The sequence below is a fragment of the Cricetulus griseus genome, chromosome 2 (genome assembly GCF_003668045.3).
Source record: "Cricetulus griseus strain 17A/GY chromosome 2, alternate assembly CriGri-PICRH-1.0, whole genome shotgun sequence".
Lineage (NCBI taxonomy): Eukaryota > Metazoa > Chordata > Mammalia > Rodentia > Cricetidae > Cricetulus > Cricetulus griseus.
The window spans coordinates 147452737-147471122 of NC_048595.1; the positions used below are offsets into that span (position 1 = coordinate 147452737).

The 18386-nt window shown below is 41.0% G+C and overlaps 1 protein-coding gene across 1 annotated transcript in view; it reads left to right on the forward strand.

The window, feature by feature from the left end:
• The window catches only part of Ncoa2 (nuclear receptor coactivator 2), a 245696-nt gene that overhangs the window by 210242 nt on the left and 17068 nt on the right, over nt 1-18386 (forward strand). The window contains 4 exon segments of the mRNA XM_035438707.1: nt 4765-4978; nt 6846-7052; nt 9839-10054; nt 12402-12531. Of these exon segments, the coding sequence (XP_035294598.1) occupies nt 4765-4978; nt 6846-7052; nt 9839-10054; nt 12402-12531 (767 nt within the window).

Sequence of the window (18386 nt, forward strand, 5' to 3'; positions counted from 1 at the left end):
GTTTATATATATGATTTCAGTAATGTCAGACAAGAAAGGTTTGAGGTGTTTTTGTTTGTTAGTTTGTTTTTTGAGATTTTTATTGGGGAGAAATAATTTTCTAATCAAAATTATCAGAAAGACTAGTGTGTAGTCAATATGAACCTGTTGTTTGAAGATTAATAAAAGCAGGGTCCACAGACATCATTACACACAGAGACAGGAATTATATTTTCCTTAATGAAATCTAGCCCCTTGCTCACTCACCTTCTTGCTACTCTCTCCCTAAACACCGTCTAAAATACAGCCTCACGGGACCATTTCAAGGACAAAAACATCGAAGTGAGAAAACTTATCACAGGAAGTATGCTTTACCTAAATTTAGATCAAAGTTAGCATGAGGAAAAAAAACAGTGATTCTCTCACCTCCTGCTCTCCTTCCTTGTTCCCTAATGAGGACATCTCCTGCCACCTGCTGTCCAAGTTCTTTAGACTCATTTCAGAGGAATACAATAATTACTGAGTAAGCAAAAACATATATTACGCCAGGATTGCAATTGACTGTCTTGTTATTTTGACTCAAAAAAAAAAAATTAACTGAGTGTGTGTTTAATGTATTACTAGCTTTTTAAGGTCAGGAAGTACTTTGGTGGTGCGTATTATTCTACCTAAAATAGCAGCATATTTTTCCTGGGGAGAGCTTTTAAACAAGATGTCTCTACGACATTTCCTAGCAAACAGGAAACAGAATCTGACAGAAACATTTCCAGTGTGTTTACTGCTGTAAGTCATGTGCTTATTTACACAATGGGGCCTGGCTGGTACTCAGCCAAGCCTACCCTTGACTCCTGTGTTCTTCCCAATGCTCTGCTCACACTGAGGGCCTGGAGATGCTATCCTGGTGCTTGACTCCATTAGAAAGGCAAACCACATTCTAAACTTGGAGTGTGCCCAGGGAATTCCCCTCCAGACACAGTAGAATTCCTTCGAAGTACTGTGCTAAGCAAATGGCATAGTACTGTATTTTTTTATTTAAAGTATTTTCAAAAGGTACTTTGTAATTTATGAAAATTCTTGTGTCATTAAATCATGTGTTCCTTCATTTCCTTCAGGGAACGAGTTGATTTGACACATGAAAAAAAAAATAAAACCAGAAATATGAAAAGTTAAAGAAATCAAGTCTATTTTTCATTTTGTAGAACTTTTATAAAAATCTTTCTGACTCACTTTCTGCCAGAAATAGTTGAAACTAACTACCCAAATTGATGTGGCTAATTTGAGCATTCAAATAGATGCCTAAACCAAACTTGGAAGTTTCTGGAAAGCATTTTAAAGGAAGGCATTGATCTCTTTGTCGTGCAAAGAAAATGTGCCTAACAAAGTGGGTAGGGTCTAAAGTAACTTCTGTGAAATATAAACTGCAAAACTGTAGACATTGTCTCCTACAAACATCATGTTATCACATTTGAGCCCTGCTAGCATTTACAGGAATACTGAAGCAAGTGCTAAAATCAAGCAACCAAGGGCTATGGATACTCCAAAATCTATCTCCTCTAAGAATATTTAAAGTAGGCTTATAGCCAGACATGGTGGTATGCTTCTGTAATCCCAGCACTCCCGTAGCTGAGACAGGAAGACTGTAAATTCAAGGTCAACCTCGTCACAGAAAAAAAAAAAATTAAACTGACAACAAATTAATGTTAAGTGCATATCCCAAAAATTGATGAGGCAAAGCAATGTCTCTAAAAGCTCATGGTGCAACTCTTTTGTTTTGTTTTGTTTTGTTTTGTTTTTGTTTTCCGAGACGGGGGTTTCTCTGTGGCTATGGAGGCTGTCCTAGAACTAGCTCTTGTAGACCAGGCTGGTCTTGAACTCACAGAGATCCACCTGCCTCTGCCTACTGAGTGCTAGTATTAAAGGTGTGCACCACCACCACCTAGCCTCATGGTGCAACTTGAAATGTTAACCTGAATGAATTCAAACAGTATTGAAGACAACACTGAGCTGCATGAGACCCTGTCTCAAACTCCCCCCCCAAATAAATTGATTTTAGTTACTCAGATATATCTTAACGTTTATATATCCTTAGCACATTACACAGAAATAGATTACAAAAGAAGAACAATGGCCAGTTGGTGTGGTGGTGCGTATGCCTTTAATCCCAGCACTCAGGAGGTAGGAGCAGGAAGCCTGGTCTATGTAGAGTTCCAAGACAGCCAGAACTACATAGAGCAGTGGAAAACACAGTTATTCACAATACAATTTATAGCAGCAACAAATTTATAGTCAGGTAATAGAAACAAAAATGATTTTATGCTGGGCACTCAGCATAAAATCCCAGCACTCAGATTGCCGTGGGTTCAAGAACAGCCTGGTCTACAAGTTGCAAGACTAGAACTGTTACATAAAGAAACCCTGTCTTGAAAAATAAGAGGGGGCGAGGGGGAGAGAGAGACTGAGCCCCTTGGTTCTTGTTACTAGAACTCTTTGTAAAAACATTGCAAGTTCAAGGCTAGCCTGGGCTACATAATGACCTGTCTCAAAAAAAAAAAAAAAAAAAAAAAAAAGATGTTCTTATTCTGTTTCAGGTGGTTTACAATTTAGTTTGTGTGGAAGGGGAGAAGACAAAAGGAAAAATAGGAGGTTAGCTCTAGCTGGTATAGCCTGAAACAGGAAAAACATCTTGTCATGGCCCAGATTTGGGGGAAATTCAAGTGCATCTATTAAGGAAACGAACATATATACTTCTAGTTTTGTTCACCTGAGCCTGTTTTTGATAATTCTCATTTGGAGCAATCTGACAAGTGTTTTCAGAGACAGTTTATCACTTATTTATTTCAACCCTCTCCCTCACCCATACACTGGGCTTTCTCAGTACTCAGGAGAAGACATCATTGTCATTGGATAACAGAGATGTCTCGTTGGAGCCTTGTCCTCATCTGTTAAGACAAAACTATATAGCTAGTTATCACAGATGCACAAGGAACACATCTGAAAATCAGTGGAAGTTGTAAGAATTTCTGTTATATTTTAATGATGAAAGGAATTCATCTTGTTGATTGAGTGCCACCCCCTACTGTAGGCATCACTGGCACTAGGAAAAGGACCTGTCAGTCAAAGCAACAAAGTAACCCTGCCAGTCTGAGGGAAAATTTGGGCTGATCAGGACTATGTGCAATGCTGTCCCTTCCTCAGGAGCTATCAGGGTCGTATGACCTGTCTGTCTGTGCATCTCCCACAGAAGGAGCTCATCATTCTGTTGGAAATGGGTGACACAAAAATGGTCTTCTAGCTGTCCCAACAGTACACAAGGAATTCCCTGGAAAACAAGCTGCTAAGTTCATTGCTTAAGCAGCTGTCTCTGAATAGTATCAAATAAATGTCACTTCAGCCCAGAAGCTTCCTAATTTGACATGTGTCTAGTCAAAAGATATCCCAGGGCCAGCAAGACAGCTCAGCTGATAAAGGCATTTGCCATGACACCTGATGACCTGAGTTCCACCCCCTAGGCCCACATGGGAAGAAGAGAATCCACTCCCACAGTTGTCCTCTGACCTTCACACACAAAAATAAGGGTAATTTTTGTTTTACTAGAAAGATAGTGTAGACTACATGAGCACATTCCCACAATCCCAGTGTTCAGGAAGTCAAGGCAGGGAGATCACAAGTTCACGTAAAGCTGAGCCTCGTAAAGGAGAGCTTGTCTCAAAGATGTTCCCTGTAGAAACTGCATGTGCTGTAAGTGGCAAAAAGCCTTAGTAATTCCAACTTGCATGTAGAAGGCAGGATTTGTACGTAAGCCACTCCCCTAGAAGTGCATGTCAGCATCAGATGAACTCAAACTTTTTTTCAGTTTTGAAACAGTCTCACTTTAGCCCAGGTTGACCTATAGCTCACTGTGTAGCCCAGGCTGACTTTAGCCTTAGGTGCTGGGATTCAGGCATGATCACACTGGCTTCAGCCTTTTTCCTTTGTAATTGCAGTAATATGATTTTAAATACTAGCACCCTGATAGGTTCTACTTAAAAGAGCGCCTATAAAATAATTTTAGTGTCTTAGAAGAAAAAAGTAGCCAGTATAAAATAATGGTCATACTTACATTGATCAATATTGGTAATGGAAATTGAATTCAAGAAGGTGATCAGGAGCTCTAAGAACCACTTACCTTCTTAAAGTTGGTAAGTGCTGTGTTTGGGCAGCAGCAGCTTCTGTGTATCTGGTTAGTGAGAAAACCACTGTCATTCAAAACCTAGAATAAAAGCAAATAAAATTGAAATTCAAATTGAAAAGTCAAGACTTTAAAGGTGTGTTACACCACCATCCCCTAGGGGAAATAGCCATTGTTATGTGGACCGTATTTTCACCAGCTTTGTTGTTGTTTCTTAGGGAGGCTTAGCCACCAAACCTAGATCCAAATTGTAAGTCATAGTCCAACTATAAGTAATTGGAGATGTATATACTCATAATTAATGGGGTGGTTTGTATAAAATAAAGGGAATATATAAACTGTCAAGTGAGTAACAAGGTGGGAAATGGCTTTCTTTCAAATTCAGCTGTGCCTGGTTCCTAAGTGAGGGAGTCAGGGCTGAGATTATATTACAGTACTTGGGAGATTCAGCTATGAAAGATGGTTGGTTCATTGTTAGGCTTGACATTCGAAAATACCTGCTTTTGTCATTTTGCTGGGGTGTCTTATGATGGTCAGGTCTATGGCTGCCAATGGTGGGCTTGGGATCCCCACTGGCAGCATGGGCCTGGACGTGTACTTCTGTCTGTTAACTGCAGCCTGGCAGCGAGCTGGACAACTTGGAAGAGATTCTGGATGATTTGCAAAATAGTCAGTTACCACAGCTTTTCCCAGACACAAGGCCAGGAGCCCCTGCTGGGTCAGTTGACAAGCAAGCCATCATCAATGACCTCATGCAACTCACTGCTGTGGACAGCAGTCCTGTTACACCTGTTGGAGCCCAGAAAACAGCACTGCGAATGTCACAGAGCAGTAAGTATGCACTGTTACTAGTTATGCCAGGGAATTTACCGTTTAATTCCTGTCAGAAACAAATTATTGAAGTCTGTCTCGGTTTAGTTCCTTGGAAGTTTTTTGTGGCAAAACAGCACCATCTGCTGTCCTGGTCTGTCAGTGTTCAGAACGGATTGTGGTCCTGCATGCCTAAGGCAGGAGGATGCTGAGTTCAGGGCCAACCTGAGCTACAAAGCAAGACCCTGTCTCAAAAAAAAAAAAAAAAAAAAAACTAGATTATTTTCAACGTGTTCATGAAATGGCTGCTCGAAGTCAAATGCCTTGCTCTGTTATTTGGGAATCTTATTTTAGATATGCTATTCACTCTGATCACACAGATTACAAACTTGATCATAGCTGAAGTTTTCAGTTTTGTGAGACAGAACTGTTTTTCTATAGCACACCCATGGTTTACAGAAAGATAACCTCTTCCTTGCTGGTAAACACAATGACTGTTTCTACCTCAGGTAGTTTGAGCCAGTGCCTAGTTCTGTTCTCAAGGCTGAAAAGGTAAGCCTCAGTCAAATAGAGAATGGCTACCTTTAAAAACTAAATCCTTTCTTGGATGGTTCCTGATCATTCTGGAAAGGACAAAAGGAAAAGAAGATGACTTTGTTTGACCAGGGCAATCACAAAGCTAAAGAATTGAGAGAATAAATAAGAAACATACAAGGTACTACCATTAACCCAGAACGCTATCAAAGAACATGAGTGGGCTCACAGCTCCGACTCTGTCTAGAGATCCCAATGGGATTAGGTTAGTGGATGGAGGCCAGGTAACTGACCCCAGGAAGGCAGAACTCAGGGTGGCACACAATGTCCATTCCCAGCCTTAGCTTTTCTGGATGTGTTATTTCTACCATAGATTACAAAGTCCCCCTCCTCTTAACTGTGCTATTGCAATCTATGTTAGCAAAATTTAAAGAAAGCAAAACACTCAGTATTACCTAATAAATTAGCTCTGTAAATTATGATACAATACTAGAGTGTTTCAGTAACATTGTTATAAAATTACAGGTCATCTACTTTCACTAGATTACTGCTCAGTACATACACAGTCAATTCTTGTAAACTAACCACAAAGATCATTTCAAATCTAAATATGTACCCAGAGTTTAAAGAAGCCATACTAATAATGATAGCCTTTAATGAACTATTGCTTTGGGTAACACTGTGTCAATCATCCCGCTCCTCTGAGGCCCTCAAGCCAGGCTGTGAAGGCACATTCTTCCCCAGGTCTCACTGATGACACAGCACTAGAGGATCTGTAGAGTTCACCTATATATTTTTTTGCATGTTCCACAAAACCTTTATATGACATGTTCATCATAGACTGTCCTGGTTGCCTAAGGCTGAAGCCTGGAAGGATTTTAACTTCTAGTGAAAATAACCACTTCTAACTTCATTCTAAACCTTGAAAGCCCAGTTATGAAATAATATCCTAATGTTCAAACCATATGTGTGTAGCTTTGTTGCTGCATGTAATAATGAGAAAAAGAAAAAGCCCACTGTGCCAAAGTTTGAATAATATAACATGAGCAATATCATATTAATGCTTTATTTAGCAAAAACTTTCAGTATCAAAACTACGGAAAGAAAAATATGATGTATGTTTTACATTCCCTTTTCATAAGGCCATTAAGAATTAGATCAGAGACCTGTTGATAGTATCATATGGGGTGTTACATATGTTTTCTATATGTGACTTGTCTTTCATGTAGATAGATGGTCCCTGGTGTGCATCTTTGTCATTTTACAGGTGACATTTCCCCTAAACACTACTATTGTTAATATTCTTCTTCATTGTCCTTTATTAACCTTCAATTTTCATTTGTTTTCTCCTTAGCTTTTAATAACCCACGACCAGGGCAACTGGGCAGGTTATTGCCAAACCAGAATTTACCACTTGACATCACATTGCAAAGCCCAACTGGTGCTGGACCTTTCCCACCAATCAGAAACAATAGTCCCTACTCAGTGATACCTCAGCCAGGAATGATGGGTAATCAAGGGATGCTAGGAAGCCAAGGAAACTTAGGGAACAATAGCACAGGTAAGGGCTCAATGGCACTGCTGCTTGTTGGTGGGTTGTGTAATTTAATGGTGTGTTCATGCACATCAGAATAGTAGGACTTCTAACATGAGACTGGCTAGAAGCCATCTGTGAAAGTTTGGGAACCCTACATATTCTCTGAGCGTGGCCTATGGGGAGCCACTCCAGCAAGGTGCCCAGGTCATCCTTCAACTGCCACTTTGATGAGGTTTCTGGACAGTCTTCTTATCTAGATTGACTCCACTTCCATCCTAGCTATTGGCCTAAACATGAAAGGGTGTGTGGGTATGTGTGTGTGAGTTGTATGTATATATACATATGCAAAATAAATGGAAAGGTGTATGTAAAAAACTGGTGCTTGTTAGCATCCAGTGATAATCTGCTGATACCCCAAAACATGTATAGATGTATTTGGAATATTTCAGAAAGGAAGTTTAAAATTCCACCCGTCTTTCACAATTCTAGGTCCTGTTTCCCCTCGGGGGGGGGGGGGGAAATGGGTTAAAAGTGAAGGTCTCTTTGCCTATCTTACTGCATTTTCATTGTAGTCTTAGCTATGCAGGAGGCTGAGGTTGGAGGATGACTTGAGCCATAGATTTTGGTGTGTTTTGCTTTGTTTTATTGGCTTTTGTCTTCTGGTTTTCCTAACTTTAATGCATTTTAATAGCTTCAGGTCAGGACAAAATTAAATGAGCATATTGGTTTGATACCATAGCCCATTCCAAAACTATCATAGCAATAATGACTTTAAGTAGTAGTGTGGCCAGCCCAGCAAAATTCTTCAGCCCCAATTCATGGAGGCTTCTTGGAGATTTGAGAAGTTGTCTGTGATCTAGATGGATCTTAACCTGCTATAGTTTTACAACATCCACCACATTCTCCAGGCATCCCTACTTCTGCCACGGCTGCCGTAGAATTCAGGCCTGAACTCACAGTGCCTCGGGACAGCATTTGTTATAAATCTAGAAGGATGCTGGCTTCCCTAATGAAGAGCTGCTCATAATTTATAGCTTTCTTCCTTTCTCTCAATGATGTATTAAGATTTGGGCATAGAAATAAGTAGATATTTAAAAATAATTTACAGTTGTGGGTGTTTTAGTTCTTGCTATTTTTAGCTCACTCTGTAATCCCTGTACATTGCCATTTTAGTTAACTGAAGATCAGAGTTCCATTAAAGGGGAAATGATGGATGTCTTATTTCCTATTACTGAGAAAGAATTCATAGGAAGCATGAGCTGTACTGTATCAGTTTATTCATTCAACAAATATTGACTTCTTACTTATGTATGTGCCATGCACTGACTACCTCATTAAATTATCCATTCATAAAAAAGTGCCATATTCACTTTGTCGCTCTTAAATACTCATTTATAGAAATACTGTTGATCTAAAATTCCTTAGAGAAAAGTAGCTGATGATTCACTAGGGGTGAGTGAAGGCTGTTCTGTGGTGTTGGAGAGTCTTGTGTAGGACCCTAGGACCATGAGGATGGGCTTACCTAAATTGGCCATGGCTGGACCAATTGGTGCCCAGGCTGTAATACATGGTGGGCTCCCTCTGCTTCTAAAAACAAATAACCAAAGGAATAACATCCATTCTCATTGCGCTAATATTGTTGAGTTACAGATAATTTCACCCTCCTACAATCTATATGTATTAATATTGTTGTAGTTTTTTTAACTCTCATTGCCCTTCCTTCACTCATCATCCTCAACACATCCTCATGTCACGAGTGAGCAAAGACCCATGTTCTGTCCACATGTTAATTATACCAAATTTGGAATTGCTTAACCCAAATAAAGTAAATGAAAACAAGCGTATATTAGAAGGCACTGTCTTTCTATTCCCTGTATCCAATATTTCAAAGTAAAGAGATGTCATTTCTGGGGCTTCCCTTTCAGCAAGTCTTAGCCAGTGCTTGGGCATTGCCAATATCCAGAGCCTAGAGTAATAATAGAACAGACCCTGAATCCTGCTTGGTGATGTTGAATGCTCATTGTTCCATGTGATCAAATGTCCAGTGTAGAAGGAATTGCTCACACCTGCCCTACCCCATTCTGCATCTGCAGTCAAGAATACAGTGATCCAGGAGCCTGGAATCACCTCAGCCTCGAGGACTATGTCCAAAAGGTCTTACTTGGTTTTCCTAGCACTTAGAGGCCCTTGGTAAATTTTGAAGCTTCCCAATTCTTTTTTAATGGAAGTTGATGCTAAGGTATCCTGTGCACACACAACAAGTATGCCTGTGGCATGACAGCCTGGCTTAGTGGTCATACGGTGAACATGCCTGAATGTCTCCAGAAGTTTAGCAAGTTCTGGCAAACTGAAAGCAATGTGAGGATGTTTAAACCTTTCGTAAGCTTTATGGGATGTTCTCTGACTGGAGTTGGTAATTATGGGATTGACTGTCAGTTCTTCCCCTGTCTTCCTCCCCTCATCTCCTTTTTGGAAAGTAAGGCTCTGACGTGTATGTCAGCTAATGTGATTCACTTCCTGAGGAAGGAAGTTGGGGTTATCCACTTGCCGCAGCACCTGTTCTAAGTACACATAGGAACAGTTTAGCAGCTCTTCTGAACCATGAAGAGTAGCAGATTCATGTCATGAAAACTGTAGTAATTTCCAATTCTTATTTCTTAGCCAAGGGCCCATATCTGCCCCAGGGAGGGTGTTTTCTGTTGGGCGACGGCAGTTTACAGTCATGGTTCAAGTTTTAGTAGGTAGGTCTGGTTTGTTCATGCGTTATTTTCAATGCCTGCATCTCTCAGCTTCCTCTGCCTTGCATGCAGGAATGATTGGCAATAACACTTCTCGGCCCACCATGCCTTCTGGCGAATGGGCACCACAGAGTTCGGCTGTGAGAGTCACTTGTGCTGCTACTTCAGGTGCCATGAACCGGCCCATCCAAGGAGGCATGATTCGGAACCCAACAGCTAGCATCCCCATGCGAGCCAACAGCCAGCCTGGCCAAAGACAGATGCTTCAGTCTCAGGTCATGAACATAGGTAAGGCTGTGGAGTACTCTTTGCTATCCTTATGGTTTCTTGAAATGGAATGTCAGCTCATAGATCCTTCCAGACTTGCTTCTGGCTTGTATTGTAGGGCATACTCTGGTGTGAATGGAACTTTGCTAGAACCTTGTAGGAGCATAAAGTTATTGTATAATTCTTATCTGAGGCAAAATGCATTAGAATGTCACAGTGTGAATGCTGTACACATACGTACATAAGCATTCATATGACAGCTTAAAGGTTAAGAGATAGTGGAGTGGTGCAGCTGTAATGTCAAACTCTACACAGTCATCCCGCTCCTCTGAGGTCCTCAAGCCAGGCTGTGAAGGCACATTCTTCCCCAGGTCTCACTGATGACACAGCACTAGATGATGTGTAGAGTTCACCTAAGGCTGAAGCCTGGAAGGATGTGGGGCATGACTCCTAGGGACAAAGGTTTCTTTTAGGGCAGGTGAAACTGTGCTAGTATTGATGTGGCAGGTGGTTGGTTATACAACTGAACATATTGATGCCTATTAGATGATACACTTGAAAATTATCTCAGGATACCTGCACACCTATAATCCCAACAATTGGAAGGTAGAGACAGGAGGATCAAAAGTTCCTCATCCTCAACAACATAGCAAATCTGAGGCCTGCTTGAGCTAAATGAGACCCTATCTCAAGGGAAAAAAGAACAGTGTTCTATACAACTTCCACTTGGTTGTTTGGTTTTTGTTTTGGTTTTGTTTTGTTTTGTCTTTTTGTCACAGACGTAGGACCTTCCTCTGTTATTGTATTTAACTCAGTTCTGAAAAGTCTGCATTTGTAAACTTTGATGTTACACATTGCACAGGAAGTGCTCATTTATTCACAGGAAGCAAAATGCAAGATTGTGCTGACAGAATAGCAGACTTCTCCTCAGAACTCTCATTATATTTCTTCCATAAGTGTTGAATTGCTGTGTGTGTTTTCACTAAATATTTCTGAGAGTGACATTTATAATTTACATTTCTATATATGTACTCAAAGTAGTAAGTGGTTCCCAAACTTGAATTTGTGTCATTTGAAAATGCTAAATATAAAAAAATGTTAAATATAAACCCAGATTTCTATGGAAAATTAACCTGAGACAATTTTAAGATGCTTATGAAAGTCACAATAAGGGGTCTTGTATATAGAAATTTTTATTTGTTTGTTTTCTGAGACAGGGTTTCTCTGGCTATCTCTGACAGACAGATAGCTCTGGCTGTCCTGGAGCTCACTATATAAACAGGCTAGTCTCAAATTCACAGAGATCCACCTGCCTCTGAGTGCTGGGATAAAAGGTGTGTGTCACTACAGCCCAATATATAGAGAGATTTAATTTATTCATTGTCCTTGCTGAAGGGCATCTCACTTTTGGAACTTCCAATATAGCTTTTTAAGGGTTAGTGTGTAGCTAAATTTCTCTAGTTGTGAGTATATTCAACAAAGCCATGAATTCAGCCCAATAGAAGATTGTCATAGTGGAGTTCAGGTCGGTGGATAATAAAGTGATATGAAAACTCATGCTGCTTTAGAACCACAAAAGGAACCTCAGAGAAAGACTTGTGTCTGAGTGTATGCCCTGCTATGGAAGAGCTCACTGAAGTATGAGTAGTGACAGCTTGAATGCACATGGTCTAGAGCAGCGCTTCTGTTCCCCAGTGCCTTGTAGGATGTCTGCGAGGCCTAAGCTGGTCCTCTTCATTCTGATCTGCAGGCACTCAGTGGAGTCTGGCACAAGTCTTGCGCTGTAGGATACATGTGAAAGTGAGTAGGAAGTTGTGTTAATGCCCATGTGCAAACTGTTGTACAAATGTTAAAGTATGCCATGAAAACCATAGTTATATTCATATACTTACTAATTTTTATATTTTAAAAATGTATATTTTCAGCCAGGCGGTGGCACACGCCTTTAATTCCACCACTCAGGAGGCAAAGGCAGGTGGATCTCTGTGAGTTCGAGGCCAGCCTGGTCTCCAGAGAGAGTGCCAGGATAGGCTCCAAAGCTACACAGAGAAACCCTGTCTCAAAAAACCAAAAAGAGAGAGAGAGTGTGTGTATTTTCTGTATGTACCATACAGACAAAAGCTTTAAGTAAGAGAATAGGGATTCTGGACATGCCCTGAGGCAGGTGGCATTCACCTTAGTATTTACTGCTTTCAATTGTACTTCACAACAGAACTATATGGTCTTATTTTCTCCCATTACTGCTTCTGCTGTCTCATTTTCCATCAACCAGCAATTTTATTTGCTATTATACAATAAACATATGTGCTTTCTAAATTATGATACAATATTGTAGGTTTTTCTTTTTTCTTTCTCCTTCCTCTTTTAGGGCCTTCTGAGTTAGAGATGAACATGGGGGGACCTCAGTATAATCAACAGCAAGCTCCTCCAAATCAAACTGCCCCATGGCCTGAGAGCATCCTGCCTATAGACCAGGCATCTTTTGCCAGCCAGAACAGGTGAGTCTGGGTACCAGAACATTAGCCCATGGCTCATGGGTTCCATTAGTTGTTTCAGACCAGCATCTGGAAAGGAAGATGCAAAAATCACCATGACCTAGACACACTTTTAAACACCTGACAATTTAGCTGGGAAAAAATGATGTGTTTGTGTTGCTAAGTGTACTTGGGCAGTGATGCGCAGTATAGATGCCTTAAGAGGAACAACCATGTTTCAGTAGCTCGTCCAACAAGGCTGACAGAGAAGGTTTCAGCATCTTGGAAAAGCTCACAGGGGCACAATAGCCCCATGTTCATGGCAGAATGGCATCCTGCTGGCTCAGGGATTGTATGATATATGTAGGGTAACAGGAAATGATCTCATTTTGTGTTGTGAGTATTTTACCACAATTAACAAAAAAAACAGGGACACCCACCTCCTCTCTGGGGTCTAGCTTGATAAGTATAGTCCTCACCCCTTCTCTTTGCAACAGATAGAGCCCATTACAGAAAACCACAACCAATCAAAATGCAGCTATAGAGCCAGGCCCAGTGAATAAAACATATCCCACTCATAAGACTCAGGGGACATTGTGAAAGAAGAGATAGAGAGATTGTAAGAGCCAGAGGATCAGGGAGTTTGCTGTGAGCATGTGTCTCCTGATAGTATCAGAAGGCTGCACCCATAAAGTCTCACCAACAAGACTGCCTAACCATGAACTGGACAAGGACATTCCAAAGTGATTAGGAGAAAGACCACTAGGCCTCAGCCCTACACAAAGAACTATAAGCAATTAAGGAATGCTGAGCAGGAAAATAGTCTTCTCCAAGGAAGAACACACCAGCTGGTTATCCAATACCAAATGGTCAGCCCTCAAAACATCATTTACAAGTGACATACAGACTGAATAGGTTATATTTAGGAATGTATATGTATGTACATATATACATGTAACAATTAGTGAAAAGGGAAGCTGTGAATTTGAAATGAGCAAGGAGGGGCATATGGGAGGGTTTGAAGGGAGAAATGAGATCATTTCTTACTAGGAACTAGTAAGATAACTGCTGAAGTGCTTGTTGCATGGACATGAAGAGCCAAGGTCAGAGTCCAAAACCCATTTTAAAAACCATCTGTAGCCGGGCGGTTATGATGCATGCCCCCTTTAATCCCAGCACTAGGGAGACAGGCAGGTAAATCTCTTGAGTTCAAGGACAGCCTGGTCTACAGAGCTAGTTCCAGGACACCCAGAGCTGTTACACAGAGAAATCCTGTCTTGAAAAACAGGGGAAAAAAAGAAAAAAAAAAAAAAAGCCAGTTGTAGTGCCACAAATTTGTGATGCCCACACTGAGGAGGCAGAGACCGAAGGATCCATGTGGTCCAGTGTCCAGCTAGTCCAGCATAATCAGTGAATCCCAGGCCCCAGTGAGAGATCTTGTCTGAAAAATTAAGGAAAGATACCTGACACTGACCTCTGGCTTCCACAAGTGTGTATATGCGCACACATACACACACATACTAATCTCAGCACTCAGAGGCAGGTGGATCTCTGAGTTAGTCCAGCCTGGTATACAGAATGAATTCCAGGCCGCCCGGACTACACAGAAAAACCCTGTCTCCAAAAGATCAACAATAAAAAACAAACAAAAGTAAAAACAAAAACAAAACTTGCAGTCCTTCTGCCTGGGCCTCCCAAGTACAGGAATTACAGATGTGTGTCCCCACACTAGGCTTTAATAAATCATGTTAAGCAGTTCTAGAAGACTTTTAGTGACCTTATATTTACACCCTGCCCTTCTCTGTCTTCTCATTCTTTGTTTGTAGGATGCTGACAATGTATGTCAAACCTCTTTATTTCATTCACATATTATTTTACTTTTTAAAATTTGTGTGTGTGTGTGCACGCCTACATGAGTTTATGTACACCACATGTCTACAGAAGACCCCGGGCTCCCCAGGGTCCCCTGATGTGGGCTCTGGGACTGAGTGCTGGTTCTCTGCAGGGGCATTAAGTCTCCTAACCTCTGCTACCTCGCCCTCCTCTCTCCTTTTTTTCTTTTCTTTAAATTAATCAGTATGTGTGTACATGCTAGTGCGTACGTGCACACATTGGAGGTCAAAGGACAACTTTAGGGAGTCAGTTCTGCACTGTGGGTTCTGGGGATCAAACTGAGATCATAAAGCTTGACAGCAAAGATTTTACATGCTTGAAGTCTCCTGTTTTGCATATTTCTTTTCGTTCTTCCTTTTTTTCTTTTTTAAAGACAGTGTCTCACTATGTAGCCCTAGCTAGCCTGAAATTTTCTATTAGACTAAATTGGCCTAGAACTAAGAGATCTGTCTGCCTCTAGACTGCTGGAATTAAAGTCACATACCACCACACCCAGCTAATATTTCTTAATTCATATAGTTTTCATATTTTGATTTCTATATACATTATTCAGTATAATTTATCCTTATATTAGCATATATATTAATTATCTCTAGCTACATTAAATATAATTATATCTTTCATTTTAACTGTTGATTTCCTAGTCGTTTTTATAGACTCTTATGGTTTGCTTGTGTTTTGTGATTCCATCCTTGTGCCTTCATAGTTATTTTCTAGATTGAGATGCCCTTTCCTTGGAGCTTGTAATTGACCATGGTCTGTGGGATCCTTGCATTCTAAACTGAGGTAGCTTCCCTAGAGAGGTTCACACTGGGCTATGCTGGGCAGTGGACACTGTTTCACGGGGTGTCTTTGAGGTCTCCCAACTCAGTCTTTCTCTGATTGTCTATTATTCCTGAGAATCCTTGCTATCCTGGCTGCTGTGGCCTGCAGGCAAAGAGCATCACATAGCCACGGTGACACCACAGGCAGTGACTTCTCAGGAGCCTTCTGATCTTTGACCCTTACACCATGGTGTCAGGGATTATTTGACAGGGTGGTAACCCCACCTACTTCCATGGGAAGGCTTACATAATACAAATAAATAATAATTAAACAATAGTGTCTCATAGTTTTTGCCTGAAATCAAAGATCAGCTTTTATGGAAAACTAGGCCCAAAATTCCGATTTTTTTTTTTAAGGTTTATTTATTTATTTTATATATACACTGTTCTGCCTACATGCCAGAAGAGGGCACCAGATTGAATTGTAGATGGTTGTGAGCCACCATGTGGTTGCTGGGAATTGAACTCAGGACCTCTGGAAGAGCAGTCAGTGCTCTTAACCTCTGAGCCATCTCTCCAGCCCCAAAATTCTGATTTTTTATTGTTAAGCATGCATGACTTCTATAGCCAAAGACAGAGAATTCAGAACTCACATTTAGTCCAGTGCCCCACTCAGCACTACCCACACTGCTGCTGCTTCTGTAACTCTCATAACAGTGGACAAGCAGAATGTTTCACCACTTCTAAAGTTATTTCAGTTTTATGAATCATTTATCTCACTTACTTTAAATAATCTAGGTTAGGAGAAATGAATGATCAGCCTTATAAGGTAGTAAAAAATATATGTTCTTAAAATTTCAAAAACTAACAGACAGTAAAGTTTTAACCTTGTCTCTGTCAAAATAAAGAAAAATCCGGTGCTGTTTAATTTTAAATCCCTGTTGTATTTCAGTTAACATTTAAATCTTTGTTTATTGAGGCACAATGTCTTACTGAGTGTCACAGACTGGCCTCAAGTTCATTCTGTTTCCCAAATCACCCTGAGTTAAGTGACAGTCTCTTCTCACTTCCCAAATGCTGGAATTATAAGCACAAGCCATAAGTTAATATTTAGAAATGTGTTCTTAATGTTTTTATTACTACATTTGTTTATTGGGAGTGAAACTGCATGCATGTAGAGATGAGTTTTTCTTCCACCAGGTGGATCCTGGAGATTGAACTCGGGTCCTCAGGTTTGGTGGCAGGAGCTTTTATCCACTGAGTCATCTGCACGGCCCCTTGTTTTATGAATCCAGAATTTATTTATGCATACATTTCAAACTCACCCATAGCACATTTTGCAAATCTGCTTATTATTTATGGATAAACCTTCCATGCCCCCCCATTCATTTGTGGTCCCTCATTCACTAGATATATGTGCTGTATGTTTACAGTCAGAGGTTTTAGGTCCAAGTGTGGAAACAAATGCCTCTACTCTCAGCACTTAGGAGGTAGAAGCAAGAAAATTAGAAGCTCATAGTCATCCTCAGCTACACAGAAAACTTGAGGCCAGATTGGGCTACATGAGAGTCTAAAAATACTTAATGGCTTTGGAAGAGGTCCCCTAAGATTGCTAAAGGGGCTTTTCATTGTAATTTGCTAGAACTCTTTCATGAACTATTTCTTTTTCAACTAAAACTTAAAATGCTAAGTTGGTTTGTTTTTCTCGTATCTGACTTGTATGAAGGTAAGGTTTCTTCTGTTGCAGTCAGAGTTTGTTCTGGAAGTTTAGCAGGGCACATATTCAGCATGAGGAGACTCAGGGTCAGTCCCCAGAACCATGAGTGCCACTTTGGTTTTAATCTATGCCTGAGTGTTTGCTGGCGATGGTCCCTGTCTTCTAGTTTATTTGTTACTACTGCACACCCTCTGGGAGGGTTTGCAGGTAATGGGTGTTCTTTCCCTGTTCCTCTGAAGTCCATCCCTGCCCCAGTGCTGTATTTGCCCACTGGGTGACACTGACTACATTTGCAATTGCCTAAAGAATAGGAGAACAATTTCTTATCATTATCAGGAATTTTTAATGCTTGTTTATTTTTATGTATCAGAGTTATGTGTGTGTGTGTGTGTGTGTGTGTGTGTGTGTGTGTGTGTGTGTGTGTGTGTACCATGTGTGTATCTACTGCTCATGAAGGCCCAAGGTAGGTGATGAGTCCTTTAGAACTGGAGTTACAGTTGTGAGCCAAGCATGTGGGTGCTGGAAGCTGACACCCCCCACCCCCATCCCCTGCAAGTGTTCTTAATCACTGAGCCATCTATCTTAGTTAGGGGTTTCTACTGCTGTGAAGAGACAGCATGACCATGGCAGCTCTTAAAAAGGAAAAACATTTAATTGGGGTGGTTTACAGTTAAGAGGTTTAGTCCATTATCATCCTGGTGTAACATGGTGCCATGCAGGTGACATGGTGCTAGAGAAGGAGCTGAGATTCCCACATCTTGACCCATGGGCAACAGGAAGTAGGCTGAGGTACTGGACGTGATGCCTCCACAGTGACATACTTCCTCCAACAAAGCCACACCTCCCAGTGGTGCCACTTCCTGTGAGCTTATTGGGGCCAATTACATTCAAAACGGCACACCATCTCCATACACCTACAGTCCCTCACTTGGGAGGCTGAGGTGTGAGGATTTCTGTAGGGAGTGAGTGCCAGGCCAGTACTGTGTAACAAGAACTTGTCTCTGAAAGCAGAAGACTTGTTCTTTGCATTTGTAAGGCTGGGTTTTCTGAGTGTACACTGCCTGTGTTTCTAAGGGAACTGCAGAACCCGTGTGCTGTGCCACTGAGCTGGGACATAGTGTATCTGTCTTAATAAGACATGCTTAGAAACATGCTAGTCCAACTGCACTAGGAATCTTTTGTTTTTGAAAAGTGGAAAGCTCCTAGACCTGTATTTTTTTTACTTCCTTGCACCAGGTAAGCACAGAGTAGAACATACAATCCCCACCTCAATACACAGCCTGGTGTTGATGCTTTGAACATAAGTGCCCTGTCCACCAGCATAGCACAGCTAGTGGTCTAGTATAACGGGCGAGTAAGGTGGTCAGAGTGCCTGTGAGGTGTGTGACAGGGAGGGGGGCTGTGTGTGCGTGCGAGCGCCTCAACAGAAAGATGTTACCCAGAGTGGTCAAGACTCATGGGATGTTGTGGTGTAGCAGGTGGAAAGGTCTGAATTTCACTGCCAT